Consider the following 18,227-nt stretch of genomic DNA (forward strand, 5'->3'; position numbering starts at 1 on the left):
CTATATCCTATAACCTGTTCTAGTTCTATGGAAAAAGTTTGTAACTTTCACACCATTTCTTGTTTAATAAAATAGTTCCAATTTTTATTTTTTTTATTATGAGAACATATAGGACTACTAGTTTTATTTTATTTACTTTAATTTTAACATTGCATAAGTAAGCATAAAGGGTTGTTCTCCTCCACCCTGGAAGAGGGGTGAAGTACAGTTGAGTGGTTCACTCCACCCTCCACAACCTCCACCGACAGGAGAAGATTCTGTGGTATTGTGGTGAAAACCCAACACTTAATTAAAACATTAACATCTATGTTAACTTCTGGAGGAGCGCATTTTATTCTACAATACATTCTGATAGAAAATCCAAGACTCGCTCCAGCTCTAAATCAATCACGCTGTCGTTATTCTAAGATTTTAACAACTGAATAAAAAAAAACACCAATAAGTTGCAGACCAGGAACACAATATGAGAAATATGTAGGTGGTTGTAACAACAGTACAGAGTTCCACTGTTAAAGAGCCTCAAAGATACAAACATTTTAGAAAAGGTTCTGACTTTGTGAAAATAACAAAACAGACCCAAATGTAAAGTTGATGGGCCCCCAGGCTGACCCTGACACACTCCACAGGAACCCAGCCCAGAACTGTTCTGTCTCCTGAACCACTGAGGTTCGTATTTGCTTTCTCAAAAGGACCGAAAATATCTCCTGAAATTTAACAAAAACATCACAGGAGCAGCTGCTGAAAGTTTATTGAGAACAATAATAACCAACAGAGTATTTATCAGTCCACACCTACTGCATCCCACTGCAGCAGGTCATCTGTGAGCCTGCTCTCTACAGAGGCAGGTAAAGCGAGTAATGCGAAGACGTCCAGCGGCGCACCGGTTTGCCTACCCTGCCGATTACAGGTAGTTTATGGGCATAGGCACGAGGTGGGTTGGCAGGCAGAGATGACGTTGAGGCAAAAGTGGTCTGAAAAGGTCGGCGGCCCTGGCACCGCCGACCCATTTGCCGTCCACCAATGACAAAGGAGAATGCTGGTGGTCCTGACTGTGACGAGATAAAACGGGCCTTGGGGAAAACATCACGAGAAAGACCTGCTGAACGCTGGCCTGAACGTGACGAAGAAGATCTGGAGCGTTGCACGGAGGAGGAACGAGCCAAAGACCTGATGTGGAAAACTGTATTAGCAGCATTTCGAACCAAAACAAATAATCTGAATCTGAATAATCTTATTCTGGTAGTTTTACCTTCCTGCTCCTGTGGCTGCAAGGCTCGGAGGAGGAGGATCAGTGCGAGGGCTCCCATCCTGTCGTGGGCTGATGTTGAGGTTGGCCGTCAGCTGAGGCATTTTACGGGCAGTGTCAGGGTTAGCAACTGGGCCGAGGGGTTCCTTTCTGGCTTCCCTAAAACAGGCTGGAGTGCAAGGGGGATAGCTCCCAAACCCTGGTCCTGTGCTAAACCTGACAGCCAGACTGTCCCCAAAGAAGGAGTAGAGCTCACTGTACATTGCAGGTAGAGGGACTGGGGACCACTCTTCCCAGGGGCAGCCAGCACCCCCTGCTTGGAGGTGGCTGGCAATCCCAAGAACAGTCTCTGACAAAGGCTCTGAAGGAGGACTGAGACCTGGGGAGCTCACTCTGTAACCCATAGATCCTGCTATGGAGCCTGGCTGAGCATTTGCTCCTCCTTCTGCTGACTGGGACAAAGACAAGGCCTTCATCTTCAGCAGACGCTCCACTGCCACCTGCAGGACACACAACAAAAACACTGATGCTAGTCTGTCATTTGGATTTAAAAAAAGCTGTCAGCAACAGCTGATACACATTTTTCTTGTTGCAAAATAACATTTTATTGTTTCTATTTGGAAACAGAACAAACAACAAAATGAAAATACCAAACTTTCAACTCTAAACCACAGAGTATGTAAGTACGTCACAGTAAGTTTCTGGATTATTTTTACTTGTACAGTGACTACAGTAGAAAACAGAGTTCAACTTAGATAAATATCTGCCATCTATAGGTAATAAAAACATCACAAAAAGGAGGAACTCAGAGCCTTTGTAACAGGAAGAATGTAAATGTTCTTACTAGGCCCTAACATTATGTACATCCAACCCCAAATAAGACCTTACACTAAGCCATGCGGCTTCACTTTTAAAACCCGGTCAAAATGTGAAAGCAGAGCTAACATTTAAGGTTAATCCAAAACTCACATAGAAATTAATGGTTCACACAATGACTGCAAGGTATTGAAGCCCCAATCATCAGCCCTATGTCACCATGCTTCCCAGTTAGAATGCCGACGTGCTGTGGGTGGTTTTCACCAACCATTAAAGCCCCAAATCTCTTCTTTGTGTCTCCTCTATTTAAGGCACATTGTTCTAGAAGTCTTTTGCTACTTTCAAAATCCCATCTGATAAACCAGGCTGTGCTGTCATGTCCCTTATAGAGGCTAACTATACCTGCTCAGTTGTTGTAGACATACACTTTAACATTTATTATGACAAATGCAAGCCTCTAGAGTTTAAGAAGTAGCTCTGGGATTATTTGTAGTTTCCATGAACATCAGTTTGTCTGACCTCAGGCAGGGTCACAGTCAGACATCCCTCTTTGACTACATGTTTTAGGCTTGTCACCCTTTTGTTTGAAAGATTTTTGGGCACTTTATTGAACAGTAGGGGGAAGGCATGCAGCAAATTGCTGGAGACCAGGAATTGAACCCAGAACCAGTGTTAAGGACATAGCCTCTGTACATGGTGTGCCGGCTCTACCAACTGAACCACGCAGCATCCCTGCTTGTCAACAGGTTCTGTAGAATCATGGAGCCCAAATTGTTTGGGAATAACCTTATAAGCCACCATAGACTGATGAGCAGCAACAGTAACTTCAATAGGATCATTGCTGATGTCTTTCTACTTGAGCATTGGCTTAATACTCTCTTGAATGTTCCCCAGCCTCTACAGCTTTACAGAAAGCATTATGGGGGACTTCAGTTTTTCACAGACAGCTTCTGTATTTGGATCAGTTCTTAATTAAATCATGACAGTTGTGAATGATTAATGTTGCTTTTAATCATAAATCCTTACATGAAAAATGAGATGGTAACATTATTTACCAGTATGGCTCCATAGACCTTGTGGCCATCTGCTTTGACCTGTGCGTTAGATACCGAGTAGTCGTCCAGGACAGCCTGCAGGTTGGCCCAGTAAGCAGGAAGGTGTGGAAAGAGAACTCTTTCCACAGCCTGAAACACAAAGATGTTAAAAGAGAGATTACTGGGAATTACCTTCAGGACAACATGGATGACAACAGTGAAAAATAACAATTCCCATAAGGTAACTGAGTGTATAAACAGACCCTCTGGGCTTGAGTTTAAATGCTCTCTAGCTTTGCTGAATTAAAGGAACAGACTAAGCTCCAATAAAAATGACATTCAGAGAGTAAATGTGTCATTTAGTTTAAAATATGCAAATGTTAGAAACAGAACCCGTTCTTTCTGCAGATTCATCTCACAGGGGACTAATATGCATTAGAAGACATTCAGAACTTCTATGTGATGACCACACAACTCGAACTAAAGCTGACACCAAACAATTCTGCTCCTGAAGCAAAAGATTTTTCAGATTTAAAAACAGATGTAGTTGACATACCTTCCAACCCAGAGCGTGAAGGCCCACAACAGCTCCGTAATGGGAGCAGAGTGGCCTGACTGGGTCAGAAAGAACCTTCTGAAGAGAAAGCAGGATCTGGTGGTAGAGACCACTCACTAGATCACCATGAGTCCTGGAGAAAAACTCAATGTGAGGAGGCATGACAAAGAAATCAGGGTAATAATGAGATCTGCTGTAGTTTATCTTCTTCTTCCATGTTTTATTCCCGGTCTCCCCTTCTAAATGTTTTACCCATGTTAATGTGTCTATCCATCATTAATCCATCCATTAACGGACATTATCCAATGTCTTTCCTTTGGTCCATCTGTCCATTAGTCAACTATTATATACTCATCCATCCATAATTCATGAATCTATTATACATCAGTCTCTCCAACACCTGCCGTTTTATGATCATCCATCCATCTCTAAATTTAAAGCCTGACACTATAGAACTCTCTGCCCTAAATTTACAGTAAACGTTTGTATTAATACTTTAGACGTTTTTTTTTTTATTGGAATAGAACTCAGGCAACCTGAGTCTGGATAACTGACATGAACAATGTTTGGCACCTTGAATACTGAATCATGAATAAAATACTGAAAATTTTCACACCAGAAGATGTGGCTAAGGAGCAGGGCTGCATAGTCCCTGAGGGTCCAGTGGTCATTGAGTGGGTTGATGGAGGCAGCTAGTGGCTCCAGGATGCAGTACATGACACTGGAGACCAGGCTGCGTACATATGAGCCCAGGTACAGGTACGGGTTCTGGACCAGGCTTTTCACCATGTGCAAGAGCCTGTTGAGCTGCTCCAAATCATGGCTTACTGATTTTACCTGGAAGGACATACACGGATAAATGAAAACACAACGACATTTGGACTCGGTGTTTGTTAATCATCCCTGGCATAATACACTTCAAAGATTTTTACACCAGATTATTTTCATCAAGATCTTTGGATTAGCAAGCACAGTAGTTAAGGTTATCAGCAACCTACTCCACTGACGACATAAACAAAGTATGGAAGCAGGGCAGCAATCTTAGCGTTTGACTGAAGGTCGAGTAGAGCCATCTGAAACACAGAGAAAAACCAGTGAACAAGCAGCCCATGTTATAGCCACTCAGAACTCGTCCTCAGCAGCTGCATACCTTCATGAGATGGGGGTCCTCTCCCAGGATGGCTCTTGTAACCTGCTGGTAGTACTTGAGGAGGTCGTCTGACAGAGTCTGCACAGCAGTGGGAACTGTGGTAAGACAACCTTCAGTTCAGACAGGGACAGTTGACAGTTATCAAATTCCTCACCAGAAAAGCTGTGATGTAACAGCTTCTTTTCCAGTCTTGGAAGGTTAAAACAGAAAGTATTGGATACAAACGTGGACAAAATTGTTGGTACCCCTCGGTTGATGAAAGAAAAACCCAATTTTGTCCAAGTGTGTAGGTATTGCTAGAACTGATAGTGAAGCCACTGCTGCGGAGCTTGGTTATTTCCTCCCACAACATGTTATTTGAGTTCAACGCAGCAGGACATGGAAGCATGTTTAAACACAACCCCAACATCTGGTTCACTTAGAAACAGTAACTTAAAGGTAACTGTCTTCTAAAGGATCCTTGCTCTCTGGGTCTGCTGTGGTTGATGCTTTTCTTCCTAACATTGCTTCAGTTCATTGATAATTGAGAATAATTGTGTATGCACAACGTTTAAATCTGGTTGGCGTCTGGACTTTGACTGGGCCAATGCAGCAGATTAAAACATTTCTTCTCCACCCATTCTGTAGTAGGTTTACCGCTGCGCCTAATGTAATTGTTTTTGAGTAAGAATACTTACAGATTACAGCCTCAGAGTATTTACACACACAATAAACATCCATCCACTATCTTTACGCAACTTTCCATACAGGGTTACGAGAAGGCTGGTGCCCATCTCCAGCTGGACAGGTCACCAGTCCACCACAGGACAAACAACCATGTCTGAACACATTCAGACCTAAGAGCAATTTAGAGAGACTCATGAACCTAACATGCATGTTTTTATATCATTTCAAACAGTCCAATTAGCTTTTCTTATAAGAGAGGAAGAGGTCTAGTCGCTTACTTTTAGCCAGCCGTTTGGCTGTTCGTGACAACAAGTTGGGGAGGGGCAGAGCTGCATGACTTAATGCTCCCTGCAGTCAGAGAAAACCCTGCTAACTCTGAAATTTTCTCTGGTATCTCATTAAAAGAAGATGAAAACTCTAGTATTGGTAAAATGAAAAATGGACTTGTTTTAAAAGCAGACGTTTATTAAATTTAATATAACTTGATACTGGTAACTGGACCATACTTACTCATCTTCCTATGGAAAGACCCAACACCAGCTAAGCTTCCAACAGCTTTACATCTGACTGTGAGGTAATTCCAGAATGTGCTCAGGTCCTATGGCAGCAGAATAGGCCCTAATCATGAGCCAATCGCCTTTGTGCTTCCAGTTATGAGGTTTTGAACTCATATGTTCATCGTGCTCATGCATCTCTACTTTGGTCTCATTTGTCCAAAGCATATTTCTGAGAAGTCTTGAGGATTGATGATTCAACTTTGTAGACTTTAGTTGTGTAATCCTGTTTAATTTTTAAAGCAGAGACTTTCTGCTGACAGCCGTTCCAAGCCGGCCAAATTTATTCATTCCAATACTTTCATTCCACTCTACAGAATGCAGAAAAGAACTTGCTGGGAAGTCCTTATCTACGAAACGTTTTACTGCAACGTTTTACTCCACTGTAGAATGATGGATTCCACGCTGTGGGGAAATGACCTTTAGCCCTTTAACCCCCCCCCCCCCCCCCCGGTCATGGTTTCTTTTATAAAAGTGTTCAGAGCACTAAGGATAGAGTTTCATCTTAGTTATGTTAAATGAACATGTCGGGTTGTTGGAGTTCAGTTGAGGGTTTATTCGCCAATCATCAGAACCTAGAAGCAAACTGATCATTTTATTTACAATCTTTTAAAATTTATAAACTCTTAAGTCTGCCAATGGTGTGTTTACTTGCTTCCTAACTATTTGTAAAAGTTTTTCCTCCGTTTGGTTGAATCTTACCTGTCCCCTGAGGCTCTACGTTGCCCTTACCATCAAGATACGCCACGTTAACTGGAAGGATACAGAAGGCATAATTAGTACATGATTCCTTTTGCAGAATAGGAAGATTAAGATTTAGCAGCATCAAGCATACATCCAACATTCCAACAAGTCTGAATGTGGCAAAGTGCATCATACCTCGCACCATTGTCTCAGCACAACCTTTGGGAATATTGGTGGCCAGAGCCAGCTCGATCAGATTAATTTCTCGATCCTCAACAAAGAAAAGCTCTCCCTCTTTGACCGAACGGAAGGGCAGAACATCCTGCGCCCCATAACCACAGACGGCCTGATCAGGAAGCAGATACAAGAGACTAAATGGAGGAACAACAGGAGCAGAAACATGACAAAACATGCTGACTGCTCATGACTGACAGACATGTAGGATTCACCTCCACATTGCTCCAACGAAGAGCTCTGTTCAGATCTTCCACAGTCAGCTTCCGTCTTTTGGCATGTCTCATAAACTGAGAACTAGTCTGTTTGGGCCAGAAACAGAACACCAACAACCAGAGGTGTTGAAGGAAAAGCAAATAAATGCTTTTTAATTTTAGTCCAAAATAATAATGTACAGGAATTAAAGGAGATGGGTTTCATGTGGCAGGCTCCAAGACACACACGCTGCTTTATTTAAATGATTAAGCTCACATAGAGAAGTTATTAGGTTTCCACCTAAAATTGTCATGTGTTATTAGCTACTTCTTAATGTTCTGAGGAGACTCCAGCTAGCTCTGACCTGGGCTGCCTCCCTGAGGCGGTAACACACATCTTCAGCAAGAAGAGCAGCTACATCATCAGCAAGATCAACGCCAGTGCTCTCTGCCATGAGTTTGATGGAGTCCCTGGAAACCTCTGCAAAGCGCCGCTCCTCGCGGTCTGCCATGGTAACGTGGGTCACGCAGAAGCTGTCAAAGCAAAGGCGTTAGGATATTCCTCTCTTGTGTTTTACTTCTTCCTACAGATAACAGTGTACCTATGGTTGTCTAATACAAAAAACAATAAAATCATCTATTTTTGTTTTCTCTAGCAAAATAAAGGTTTCATAAAGTGTGTTAAAAAAAGGGACAGAATCATTAAAAGGTGTCTTTAATTTAGTTCAGGTTTAAATGTCACAAATATGATTTTGTTTTTAAAGATCATCATAAAATTTGTATTAACGACTCTGCCACTAAAGTTCAAGTTTGCAGGTTTTTAAATGGCCTGTACTTATTCACCCAAAGCGCTGCACAGTGCATTCAGTCATCCATGCTGACACTGGTGAGCTACATTGTGACCACAGCTGCACTGGGGCAGCCTGATAGAAGCAAGGCTGCTTTAAGCCTTCAAGCAGATACTTTAATACATAAATTTAAGATTTGCTTCACTTTTATTCTATTTGTAAAACACTTAGATGATCAGATTTTAATGCCCTTTAGAGCGCACAAGTCATGTAAGGTATTGCAGTTTCTTTTAAGTTTTGATTTGAAATAAGGTGGTCATGTTATGCTGGGGTTACACAATGGACTGAGCAAGTAAGAAACACGCTTTAAAAAAACTACAATCATTCGATTTTGACATGCAGTCAAAAATATTAAAACTATAAAATATATCTTATTCCAAAAATAAGATATAAGTTTAACAAATCACAAACTGTGGCCTAAAGTGTCTTTTAAATCCAGTGCAGGTTTAACTTGTTTAAGTCTTGCCGTTTTTAGCAAGATTTAAAATGATCTCCATCCCCAAAGAAGAAATGAAATAACTGTTTTTGTGTTCTCATCAGTAGGGTAAGGGTATAACAGATCAGAACCCGTGTTCTCAATCTGCCTTCAGTGAAAAATAATCCGGTTCCGGTTTGACCAGATTATGTAGTTTAGATTTCAACAAGAACCAGATCAAAGGTAGTCCCGGTTCTTATAAGGCGGTCAAGGTGCTCTTTATCAAATAGCAACAGTTTTGCCGTTAATGTCCTAAGTTTCAGATGCCAGTTTGGTGAATGATCATTTGATATGTAACGTGTAAAATGAACTAGAATGAAACTGAGACGTTGTGATGCTGTAATGAACAAAGCTAAGATAAACCTGCAAACGCAAAGAGGAAATACAGCAGCCTCTAGCTTTAGCTTCCCGCTGTCTCATAAAACAAACACAAACAGGCTGTGCAACGGGACGCATTTCAGTATAAAACTAATTCTGTTCCATTAAACGTACCTTTTAATTCGGCTGAAAACTGAGCATGATTCTTCTTCTTTTCTTACTTTCCTCCTTTTTCTTCTTCTCCTTTTAGAGTTTATTGAAGGTTCACAAACAACGTTATGGCGCATTACTGCCACTGCTGGGTAAGAAGTGTAAATACGAGCTTTTTAAAAATATTTACTACTAAAAATATTTACAACTACTATATCTACTTTTAAGGCTAGGCTTAAAACTTTCCTTTTTGATAAAACTTATATTTAGAGTGCCTTAGGTTATCCTGAGCTATCTCCGTAGTTATGCTGCTATAGGCTTAGTCTGCTGGAGGACATACTGACCACTTTCACTTTCTTCGTTACATTCTCATACAGGTCCTTCTCAAAATATTAGCATATTGTGATAAAGTTCATTATTTTCCATAATGTAATGATAAAAATTTAACATTCATATATTTTAGATTCATTGCACACTAACTGAAATATTTCAGGTCTTTTATTGTCTTAATACGGATGATTTTGGCATACAGCTCATGAAAACCCAAAATTCCTATCTCACAAAATTAGCATATCATTAAAAGGGTCTCTAAACGAGCTATGAACCTAATCATCTGAATCAACGAGTTAACTCTAAACACCTGCAAAAGATTCCTGAGGCCTTTAAAACTCCCAGCCTGGTTCATCACTCAAAACCCCAATCATGGGTAAGACTGCCGACCTGACTGCTGTCCAGAAGGCCACTATTGACACCCTCAAGCAAGAGGGTAAGACACAGAAAGAAATTTCTGAACGAATAGGCTGTTCCCAGAGTGCTGTATCAAGGCACCTCAGTGGGAAGTCTGTGGGAAGGAAAAAGTGTGGCAGAAAACGCTGCACAACGAGAAGAGGTGACCGGACCCTGAGGAAGATTGTGGAGAAGGGCCGATTCCAGACCTTGGGGGACCTGCGGAAGCAGTGGACTGAGTCTGGAGTAGAAACATCCAGAGCCACCGTGCACAGGCGTGTGCAGGAAATGGGCTACAGGTGGCGCATTCCCCAGGTCAAGCCACTTTTGAACCAGAAACAGCGGCAGAAGCGCCTGACCTGGGCTACAGCGAAGCAGCACTGGACTGTTGCTCAGTGGTCCAAAGTACTTTTTTCGGATGAAAGCAAATTCTGCATGTCATTCAGAAATCAAGGTGCCAGAGTCTGGAGGAAGACTGGGGAGAAGGAAATGCCAAAATGCCAGAAGTCCAGTGTCAAGTACCCACAGTCAGTGATGGTCTGGGGTGCCGTGTCAGCTGCTGGTGTTGGTCCACTGTGTTTTATCAAGGGCAGGGTCAATGCAGCTAGCTATCAGGAGATTTTGGAGCACTTCATGCTTCCATCTGCTGAAAAGCTTTATGGAGATGAAGATTTCATTTTTCAGCACGACCTGGCACCTGCTCACAGTGCCAAAACCACTGGTAAATGGTTTACTGACCATGGTATCACTGTGCTCAATTGGCCTGCCAACTCTCCTGACCTGAACCCCATAGAGAATCTGTGGGATATTGTGAAGAGAACGTTGAGAGACTCAAGACCCAACACTCTGGATGAGCTAAAGGCCGCTATCGAAGCATCCTGGGCCTCCATAAGACCTCAGCAGTGCCACAGGCTGATTGCCTCCATGCCACGCCGCTTTGAAGCAGTCATTTCTGCAAAAGGATTCCCGACCAAGTATTGAGTGCATAACTGTACATGATTATTTGAAGGTTGACGTTTTTTGTATTAAAAACACTTTTCTTTTATTGGTCGGATGAAATATGCTAATTTTGTGAGATAGGAATTTTGGGTTTTCATGAGCTGTATGCCAAAATCATCCGTATTAAGACAATAAAAGACCTGAAATATTTCAGTTAGTGTGCAATGAATCTAAAATATATGAATATTACATTTTCATCATTACATTATGGAAAATAATGAACTTTATCACAATATGCTAATATTTTGAGAAGGACCTGTATTACACATTTTGCATTATTAGCTGTTACTTAAGCTTTTAACTCTATTGTCTCTTTCTGTTTTTTTCTCTTTCTAGAAGCTACATCTGACCTGGCTCTGTATTTAGCTGTGGCACCTTCCTGGAGGGGGACATCAGCTGAGCTGCTGCTGCCAACAACTTAATGCTTACCCTATAGAGATGATACACTTGGCCCTGTCTTTCAGTGTTTAACCCTGTCTATCCTAGACATAGCTACTGGCTGAGCTTCTACTATGACTAACTGTATGTGCTCTCTTTCATACTCTAGACTTGAAAACTGGTTCAGAGTTAATCTGCTTAGCTGTCTTTCTCTCCTAGATGAAGCCTCTAAAGGAGTTATAACTATTAATGTTTCACTTTCCTTTCCTATAGAAAGTACTCCTGGATCAGTGCTTCTGTGTTCTTTTTGTGTCTCTGCTCTGTTCTCTCAAACCTCCAGTCGGTCGTGGCAGATGGCCGCTCACACTGAGCCTGGTTCTGCTGGAGGTTTCTTCCTGTTAAAAGGAAGTTTTTCCTCTCCACTGTCGCTACATGCATGCTCAGTATGAGGGATTGCTGCAAAGTCAACGCCAGTGACTGTCCACTGTCTCTACATGTTCATCCAGGAGGAGTGAATGCTGCAAGTCACTGACTCGATGCAATCTGCTGGATTTCCTTAGATAGAAAACTTTTAACCTATTTGAATAATAAACTGAATCTGACTGCACTGTTTGATAGTTAGGATTAATTGGAATGTATGTACCTGACTTCAAATCTGTATGATTCGATTTAATTGACTTTGTTGTTGGGGTCATCCATTTTGGTCGGACAGACAGACCAGGCTGTGCTGTTCAACATGCGCAGCTCAACAGACGTCGCAGCTCTGACGTCACCTGGTATTATAAAACGCGCGGAAAATAAACTTTCGTTGCCATTTCCAGCGTGTCTCACGGGACGATGCAACAGAGGCGCATATCTGGAGAGACAACAGCTCACAGGCGAACCTTTCCTCCACAAGGCCATTCCTGGAAGAGCTAGGAACTGCGAATCTGATACAAGAAGGTCAGAAGATTCATATAAGGATCGAAGACCCTGCAGACAGATGAAAAATCCACAGAGGTTTTATTTCCAAAGAAATGAGTTTCCCCTTGTGATTCAGTCGACTAAACGGTTCTTCCCGTTTTGGACGGATGAGAAGTTTACCTTTTTTTTTTTGAGTTGATCACAGATGCGTGATCCCCCTTTGTTTCCATTCAGACCTCACCCATCCTCAACCAGTGGAGAGAAGAAATCAACATCAAAGTAATTCCATTCTTTTTTTTATATTAAATTGGATAGGTGGATTAGAGGTCTGGGCAGCATGGTTAAGGTGATTTAAAATCACCAGTGATTAATCCAATTTATCAACTTGTTGCATACAATACTGATTGAAGTGTTTCATACTGAGTTGACCCAAATCTCACATTTAGTCCATAAAACTGCTGGTTTGATCTTCATAGACACAATGCACATATATTTTCTTTTATTATTATTGTTAGGTAGTTATTTTTATTACCTTTGTGTAGAATAGTTATTGTTAGTTAGGTGAAGGTTTTTGGACCAGAATAATGGTACACAAGAACTATTTGGCTTCAATAAATCTTCATATATATAATTAAGAGAAGGGTTTGTGTTTATTTCGTGCAAGAGTGATTTATCTGTCAAAATAAGGTCAAAATTCCCCCACCATTGGTGAAGCAGTTGAATAAACAGTTACATTTAGTGGTTTTGGGTTAATAATTATCAGTTATTAATGATGAATAACTAATTGTAATTATTAACAGCTTTGAGCCCATAATCACAACACCAGAGGACATCTCTGATTTCTATTCGTAAGTTATAATTTTTGGATAAGAAATTATTTTCCTGAATTATGATTTTTAATTATGATTTTTGATTAATATAAATAAATCAATAATCATAATCCTTACATTGTAAAGTGCCTTGAGACGATGTGTTGTTAATTGGCGCTATATAAATAAAAGTGAATTGAATTGAATTAAACTTTCAAATAATGATGAAATTACTTTTTAATAACGTGTCCTGTGGCAGAGTAGCACTCAGAATTATTGTTTGAGTGCCAAAAAGAAGTCCAAGTGATGTACTTTCACAAGTGGAGCATTACAGCTAATGTTATAATGTTCTGCTTGATATATATGAAAAAACCTTTAATAGAAACTTTCTTTGGATCATTTCAATTACAATGGACACGGACACGTAAACGAAAAGGAAAAAAAAGAAACAAGAAAGAGAGTGATGGCAAAAAGGAAAAGGGACAGAAGGAGATTAGAATAGATGAGAGAAAGAAGGGTAGAGAGAATACAAGATGCTAGAAGACTGCTTCTACACCTGCAGAAATGTATATAACAACAGCATTGCTACTGAAAAGTGCACAATACTAATAAATGCAAGATCTATTTGGTGGTAACTGCATCTCAATATAGAACATCTGTGTATCTGTTAACACCTGAATTCAGAAGCCCCAGGGAGCTGCAGGACACTGGCCCCGCCAGCAGCCGTCTATGCCTGAGCAGATCCAGCCAGACACCCGAGACCCTATACATAAAACACTCACACCCACTCACACAACAGTGGACATTGCACACTCACTCACACCCCCATACATACTCTATACTGCCTGGTCATGGTACCGATACCCCAGAGGGGCAACCAGCCACATGAGGTGGTCCCTTTCCTTCCGGGTTGGAGAAGGGCAGACTGTCCCAACACCAGCCCAGACTAGTGCCAGCACCTCCTGAACCTGAATGACCCCGGCCCAGACCTCGATCCCTGCTCCAACCCCAGCTGCCAACGAACCCCCGACCCCATCCGAAGAGAAGGCCTCAAACAAAAGAGGGGTCTACCTGGTCCAAATGAGCCCGCCAACCAGAGCCATCCCAGGACGAAACCGTTCCAACCCCCCAACGAATTCCCCCCACCTCCCATGAACCCTAACATGAATTTCCCCCCAGGGCCATTCCCAACCGGGACACAGATATCGAACACATGCCCCCGTACCCAAACGCCATGAATCCTCTCCCCACAGGGGCACCCCCCCAACAGATAAGTTTCACCCCAGAAAAGCAGATGAAGACACATCCACACAGCTCAAGCTCCACACACGGCCCCGCTCCAACAAACCCTGCCGCATCCTGCCAGCCTCCACTTCGAAAACGACAGTCAAATCAGCCATCCCTGGGTTTTGTAGTTCACGCTAACACAATGCATTGCCATGGTACCCTGAAGAGGACATTTCAAAATAAAAGCAGTATGCTTTATGTACACTGCTCAAAAAAATAAAGGGAACACTCAAATAACACATTCTAGATCTGAATGAATGAAATATTCTAATTGAATACTTTGTTCTGTACAAAGTTGAATGTGCTGACAACAAAATCACACAAAAATCATCAATGGAAATCAAATTTATTAACCAATGGAGGCCTGGATTTGGAGTCACACACAAAATTAAAGTGGAAAAACACTAGAGGCTGATCCAACTTTGATGTAATGGCCTTAAAACAAGTCAAAATGAGGCTCAGTATTGTGTGTGGCCTCCACGTGTCTGTATGACCTCCCTACAACGCCTGGACATGCTCCTGATGAGACGATGGATGGTGTCCTGAAGGATCTCCTCCCAGACCTGGACTAAAGGATCTGCCAACTCCTGGACAGTCTGTGGTGCAACATGACGTTGGTGGATGGAGCGAGACATGATGTCCCAGATGTGCTCAATCGGATTCAGGTCTGGGGAACGGGCGGGCCAGTCCATAGCTTCAATGTCTTCATCTTACAGGAACTGCTGACACACTCCAGCCACATGAGGTCTAGCATTGTCCTGCATTAGGAGGAACCCAGGGCCAACCGCACCAGCATATGGTCTCACAAGGGGTCTGAGGGTCTCATCTCGGTACCTAATGGCGAGCACATGGAGGGCCGTGCAGCCCTCCAAAGAAATGCCACCCCACACCATTACTGACCCACTGCCAAACCGGTCATGCTGAAGGATGTTGCAGGCAGCAGATCGCTCTCCACGGTGTCTCCAGACTCTGTCACGTCTGTCACATGTGCTCAGTGTGAACCTGCTTTCATCTGTGAAGAGCACACGTTAGTGAGTGCGATTGGGTGAATGTGGCTCTAGTGTAAAGTGCTTTGAGTGGTCTGTATGACTGGAAAAGCGCTATATAAGTTCAGTCCATTTACATCGGGCCCTCATACCATCCTCATGGAGTCGGTTTCTAACCGTTTGTGCAGACACATGCACATTTGTGGCCTGCTGGAGGTCATTTTGCAGGGCTCTGGCAGTGCTCCTCCTGTTCCTCCTTGCACAAAGGCAGAGGTAGAGGTCTTGTTGCTGGGTTGTTGCCTTCCTACGGCCTCCTCCACGTCTCCTGGTGTACTGGCCTGTCTCCTGGTAGCGCCTCCAGGCTCTGGACACTACGTTGACAGACACAACAAACCTTCTTGCCACAGCTCGCATTGATGTGCCATCCTGGATGAGCTGCACTATCCCACTTGTGTGGGTTGTAGAGTCCGTCTCATGCTACCACGAGTGTGAAAGCACCACCAACATTCAAAAGTGACCAAAACATCAGCCAGAAAGCATCGGTACTGAGAAGTGGTCTGTGGTCCCCACCTGCAGAACTACTCCTTTATTGAGTGTGTCTTGCTAATCGTCAAAGATTTCCCTTTGTTGTCTATTTCATTTGCACAACGTCATGTGAAATTGATTGTCAATCAGTGTTGCTTCCTAAGTGGACAGTTTGATTTCACAGAAGTTTGATTTACTTAGAGTTATATTTTGTTGTTTAAGTGTTCCCTTTAGTTTTTTCAGCAGTGTATATTGACTGGAGAGGGTTGATGTCATTCTAGCTGCTATGTGTTCTAATTTTATTTTTCAAGTCTGACTGTGAATATTTAAATATGTTATTTTTTTCACAGTTTTATATGATTGTTGGTGTGTTCATCATTTTAGTGTCCATTTATTTTTCATTAGGTTCTATAGTTTTTTTTTTGTACTTTTTGTTTCCAGTAAATACTTTCACTTCAGTATGACAGTACAACACCTCAAAGTGTTGCCCACCAAAATTCACCAGCATCTGATGTGGAATTTCAAAATTGCAGCCCTGACAAATATTACTATTAGTGGTCAATTATTAATGCATTTTAATCTACAAGGAGTTTGACAAGACATCTTTTGAGTTTACAGAGAGTAGTTTTAATCATAGATACATGCAATTTTCAATTTGAATAATTGTAGGCTGCAGTCAGACTGGGAAAAGAACACGCAGACATTTCTTTTTAATATTTTTCCACATAATATTTATTCTTATTTGAAATACATGGCCCATACATCGTGGCATCTATGGAAGCAAATCGTTACCATATTTCAAATGAAAAAGCATTTTCAGAAATGCTTTCTCATTTTCAAATTTTACATTTCAAATTGAATTTTGGTATCTATTTGCTGGGGTACATTTTGAAAAATAAATCTCAAATGTCTTTTTCTTTTTCATTTTAATTAAGTGAAAGAATGAGCAGTCTTGAAGAAGAAAATTAAAATGCAAATAGGATTATTGATAACTAATTTCATTTATGAATCAAACAATGCAACCACATTCTAGCGCATTAGTATAGTGGACCGCCATTTTCGGGAGGGTCATAAAAATGGGCACTATTTTAAATAAATAGACACAATTGAAATTTTCTGTAAGTAAATTAAAATGTAAATCAGCTTGATATTTAGTTGTATACTCGGGTTAACATCATTCCAAATTATTTTGTCATTTGTACACTGGGACATCATTAACAGGTTCATTATGATGTACTTATCCAAACAATAGTGAAAGTGCAAATACACTATGAATTTTATAGCACAAAGTAAAAATAGTTCTAACAATCCTTGATTGAATGCAGATCATCAGGGGTTTTACAATGACTATATGCTAGTGTGTTGCTGGATGTGCTTTTTTAGTCCCATATTAGACTTTAACCCAATTGTGATCATGTTTTATTGGGAGAATACATTTCACTTCTTAGTAATTGAAATATGTTGCAAGAATAACCATCAGCTACTACATTCCCTTATCAAAAAAAAAAACTGAATTTGTTTGGATTTATTATTCAGAAACTTTTGTAACAAAACTGACTTACAGGTCATTTTTTAGTGTTACACATGTAGTGCTAATATTTACTATTGGAGAGTGTTGGGATGAAAAGCAGTTCCACATCATAGTATAAATTAATACATTTGAAATTCATGAAATTACTTCCATTTAGGTCCCCTATTGTTGAGCAGATGTGGTGGGCATCTTGAATGTGGTTTACTTCTAATGTTAATCAGTTAAATATTAAGAAATTCTTTGTTGTACCTACAGTTTTACCAGATGTAGTCCATCATTTAATAAATTTTCACAATGTACGGATTGTATAATTAAAGAAACAAGCCAATCAATTTTCACCCTAATGAATGACATTTCTAACATATTCTGTGGATACAGTGTGACACATGTGAGAGATGATTTCATGAGCAGAGCCTAGGCTTAGAGGAAGATGTCCTGAAAGTTGGGAGGGAAAGCAGCTGGAAATCTGAGTTATTGAAATGTTTGTGTTAAAAATGTAAGTGTTCATATCTGATTTGCTGTTTGTATTTAGTGTTTTTAAAGTTCTGAATGCACCTTGTCTTAGGTATATTTTGTGTAAATTGTAGAGGTTGTCACCATGTTAATAAATGAGCCCAGCTATTTAGATAAATTATTAAAAAAATAGTGATTTTCAGGGCGTTCAGAAACACCAACCAGCTTAGCTCCAATGTCATCGCTCAGCGAATCAAATCCCAGTAACACATCCAGAAAGAGGACACAATGATATTGCTAACAAAAATGTCAACATGTTTTCAATGATACAAGTTCCAAATAAAATATAAGACATAAGACTCTACAGATATCAGTTGGGTTTTTGGAATGACTCCACAGTAAGCTTTTCTATAGCAAACCTGAATTTGAACAGATAACTGCTCTTGTTTCCATGCATTCACTTCTGCAGTGTAAGCCACTTTTCACAATCCTTTATGTTTAACTCTGGAGTTGTGACTGATGTTTCTCTTCTGCAATTCCTGATGAACTCTGGGATCTGACTGTCTCAAGGTTGAAATCATAAAAATGACCATTATAAGCCTGCACTGTTACTGTATTGGAAATTGTCTTTAATTATTGTTGTAAAGTCTGGTGTTTTATATGGGAGGATCCAGAGTGGTGTTACTGGAAATGTGTTCCAATTCA

At 41.0% G+C, this 18,227-nt stretch overlaps 1 protein-coding gene across 1 annotated transcript; it reads right to left on the reverse strand.

Moving 5' to 3' along the window:
- Positions 1-121: 121 nt before the first annotated feature.
- On the reverse strand, positions 122-9,076 carry taf6l (TAF6-like RNA polymerase II, p300/CBP-associated factor (PCAF)-associated factor). The gene is made up of 12 exons (XM_047386985.1): positions 8,950-9,076; positions 7,500-7,668; positions 7,156-7,242; positions 6,902-7,052; positions 6,725-6,775; positions 4,803-4,897; positions 4,651-4,725; positions 4,269-4,489; positions 3,653-3,785; positions 3,118-3,246; positions 1,250-1,746; positions 122-1,167 (listed from the first exon to the last, which is right to left on the reverse strand). The coding sequence occupies exons 1-12, from the start codon at positions 9,060-9,062 to the stop codon at positions 834-836; spliced, it is 2,055 nt and encodes a 684-aa protein (XP_047242941.1). The 5' UTR covers positions 9,063-9,076; the 3' UTR covers positions 122-833.
- Positions 9,077-18,227: the final 9,151 nt, after the last annotated feature.

Source organism: Girardinichthys multiradiatus, chromosome 14, assembly GCF_021462225.1.
Source record: "Girardinichthys multiradiatus isolate DD_20200921_A chromosome 14, DD_fGirMul_XY1, whole genome shotgun sequence".
NCBI classification, from domain to species: domain Eukaryota; kingdom Metazoa; phylum Chordata; class Actinopteri; order Cyprinodontiformes; family Goodeidae; genus Girardinichthys; species Girardinichthys multiradiatus.

Excerpts from the sequence above, each read along its gene's own strand:
- taf6l (XM_047386985.1), bottom strand. The coding sequence starts at position 9,062 with ATGCGCCATAACGTTGTTTGTGAACCTTCAATAAACTCTAAAAGGAGA. Across the intron at positions 7,243-7,499 it reads GCCTCAGGGAGGCAGCCCAG|ACTAGTTCTCAGTTTATGAG; the intron begins GTCAGAGCTAGC and ends TGGCCCAAACAG. Across the intron at positions 6,776-6,901 it reads TGCTGAGACAATGGTGCGAG|TTAACGTGGCGTATCTTGAT; the intron begins GTATGATGCACT and ends GTATCCTTCCAG.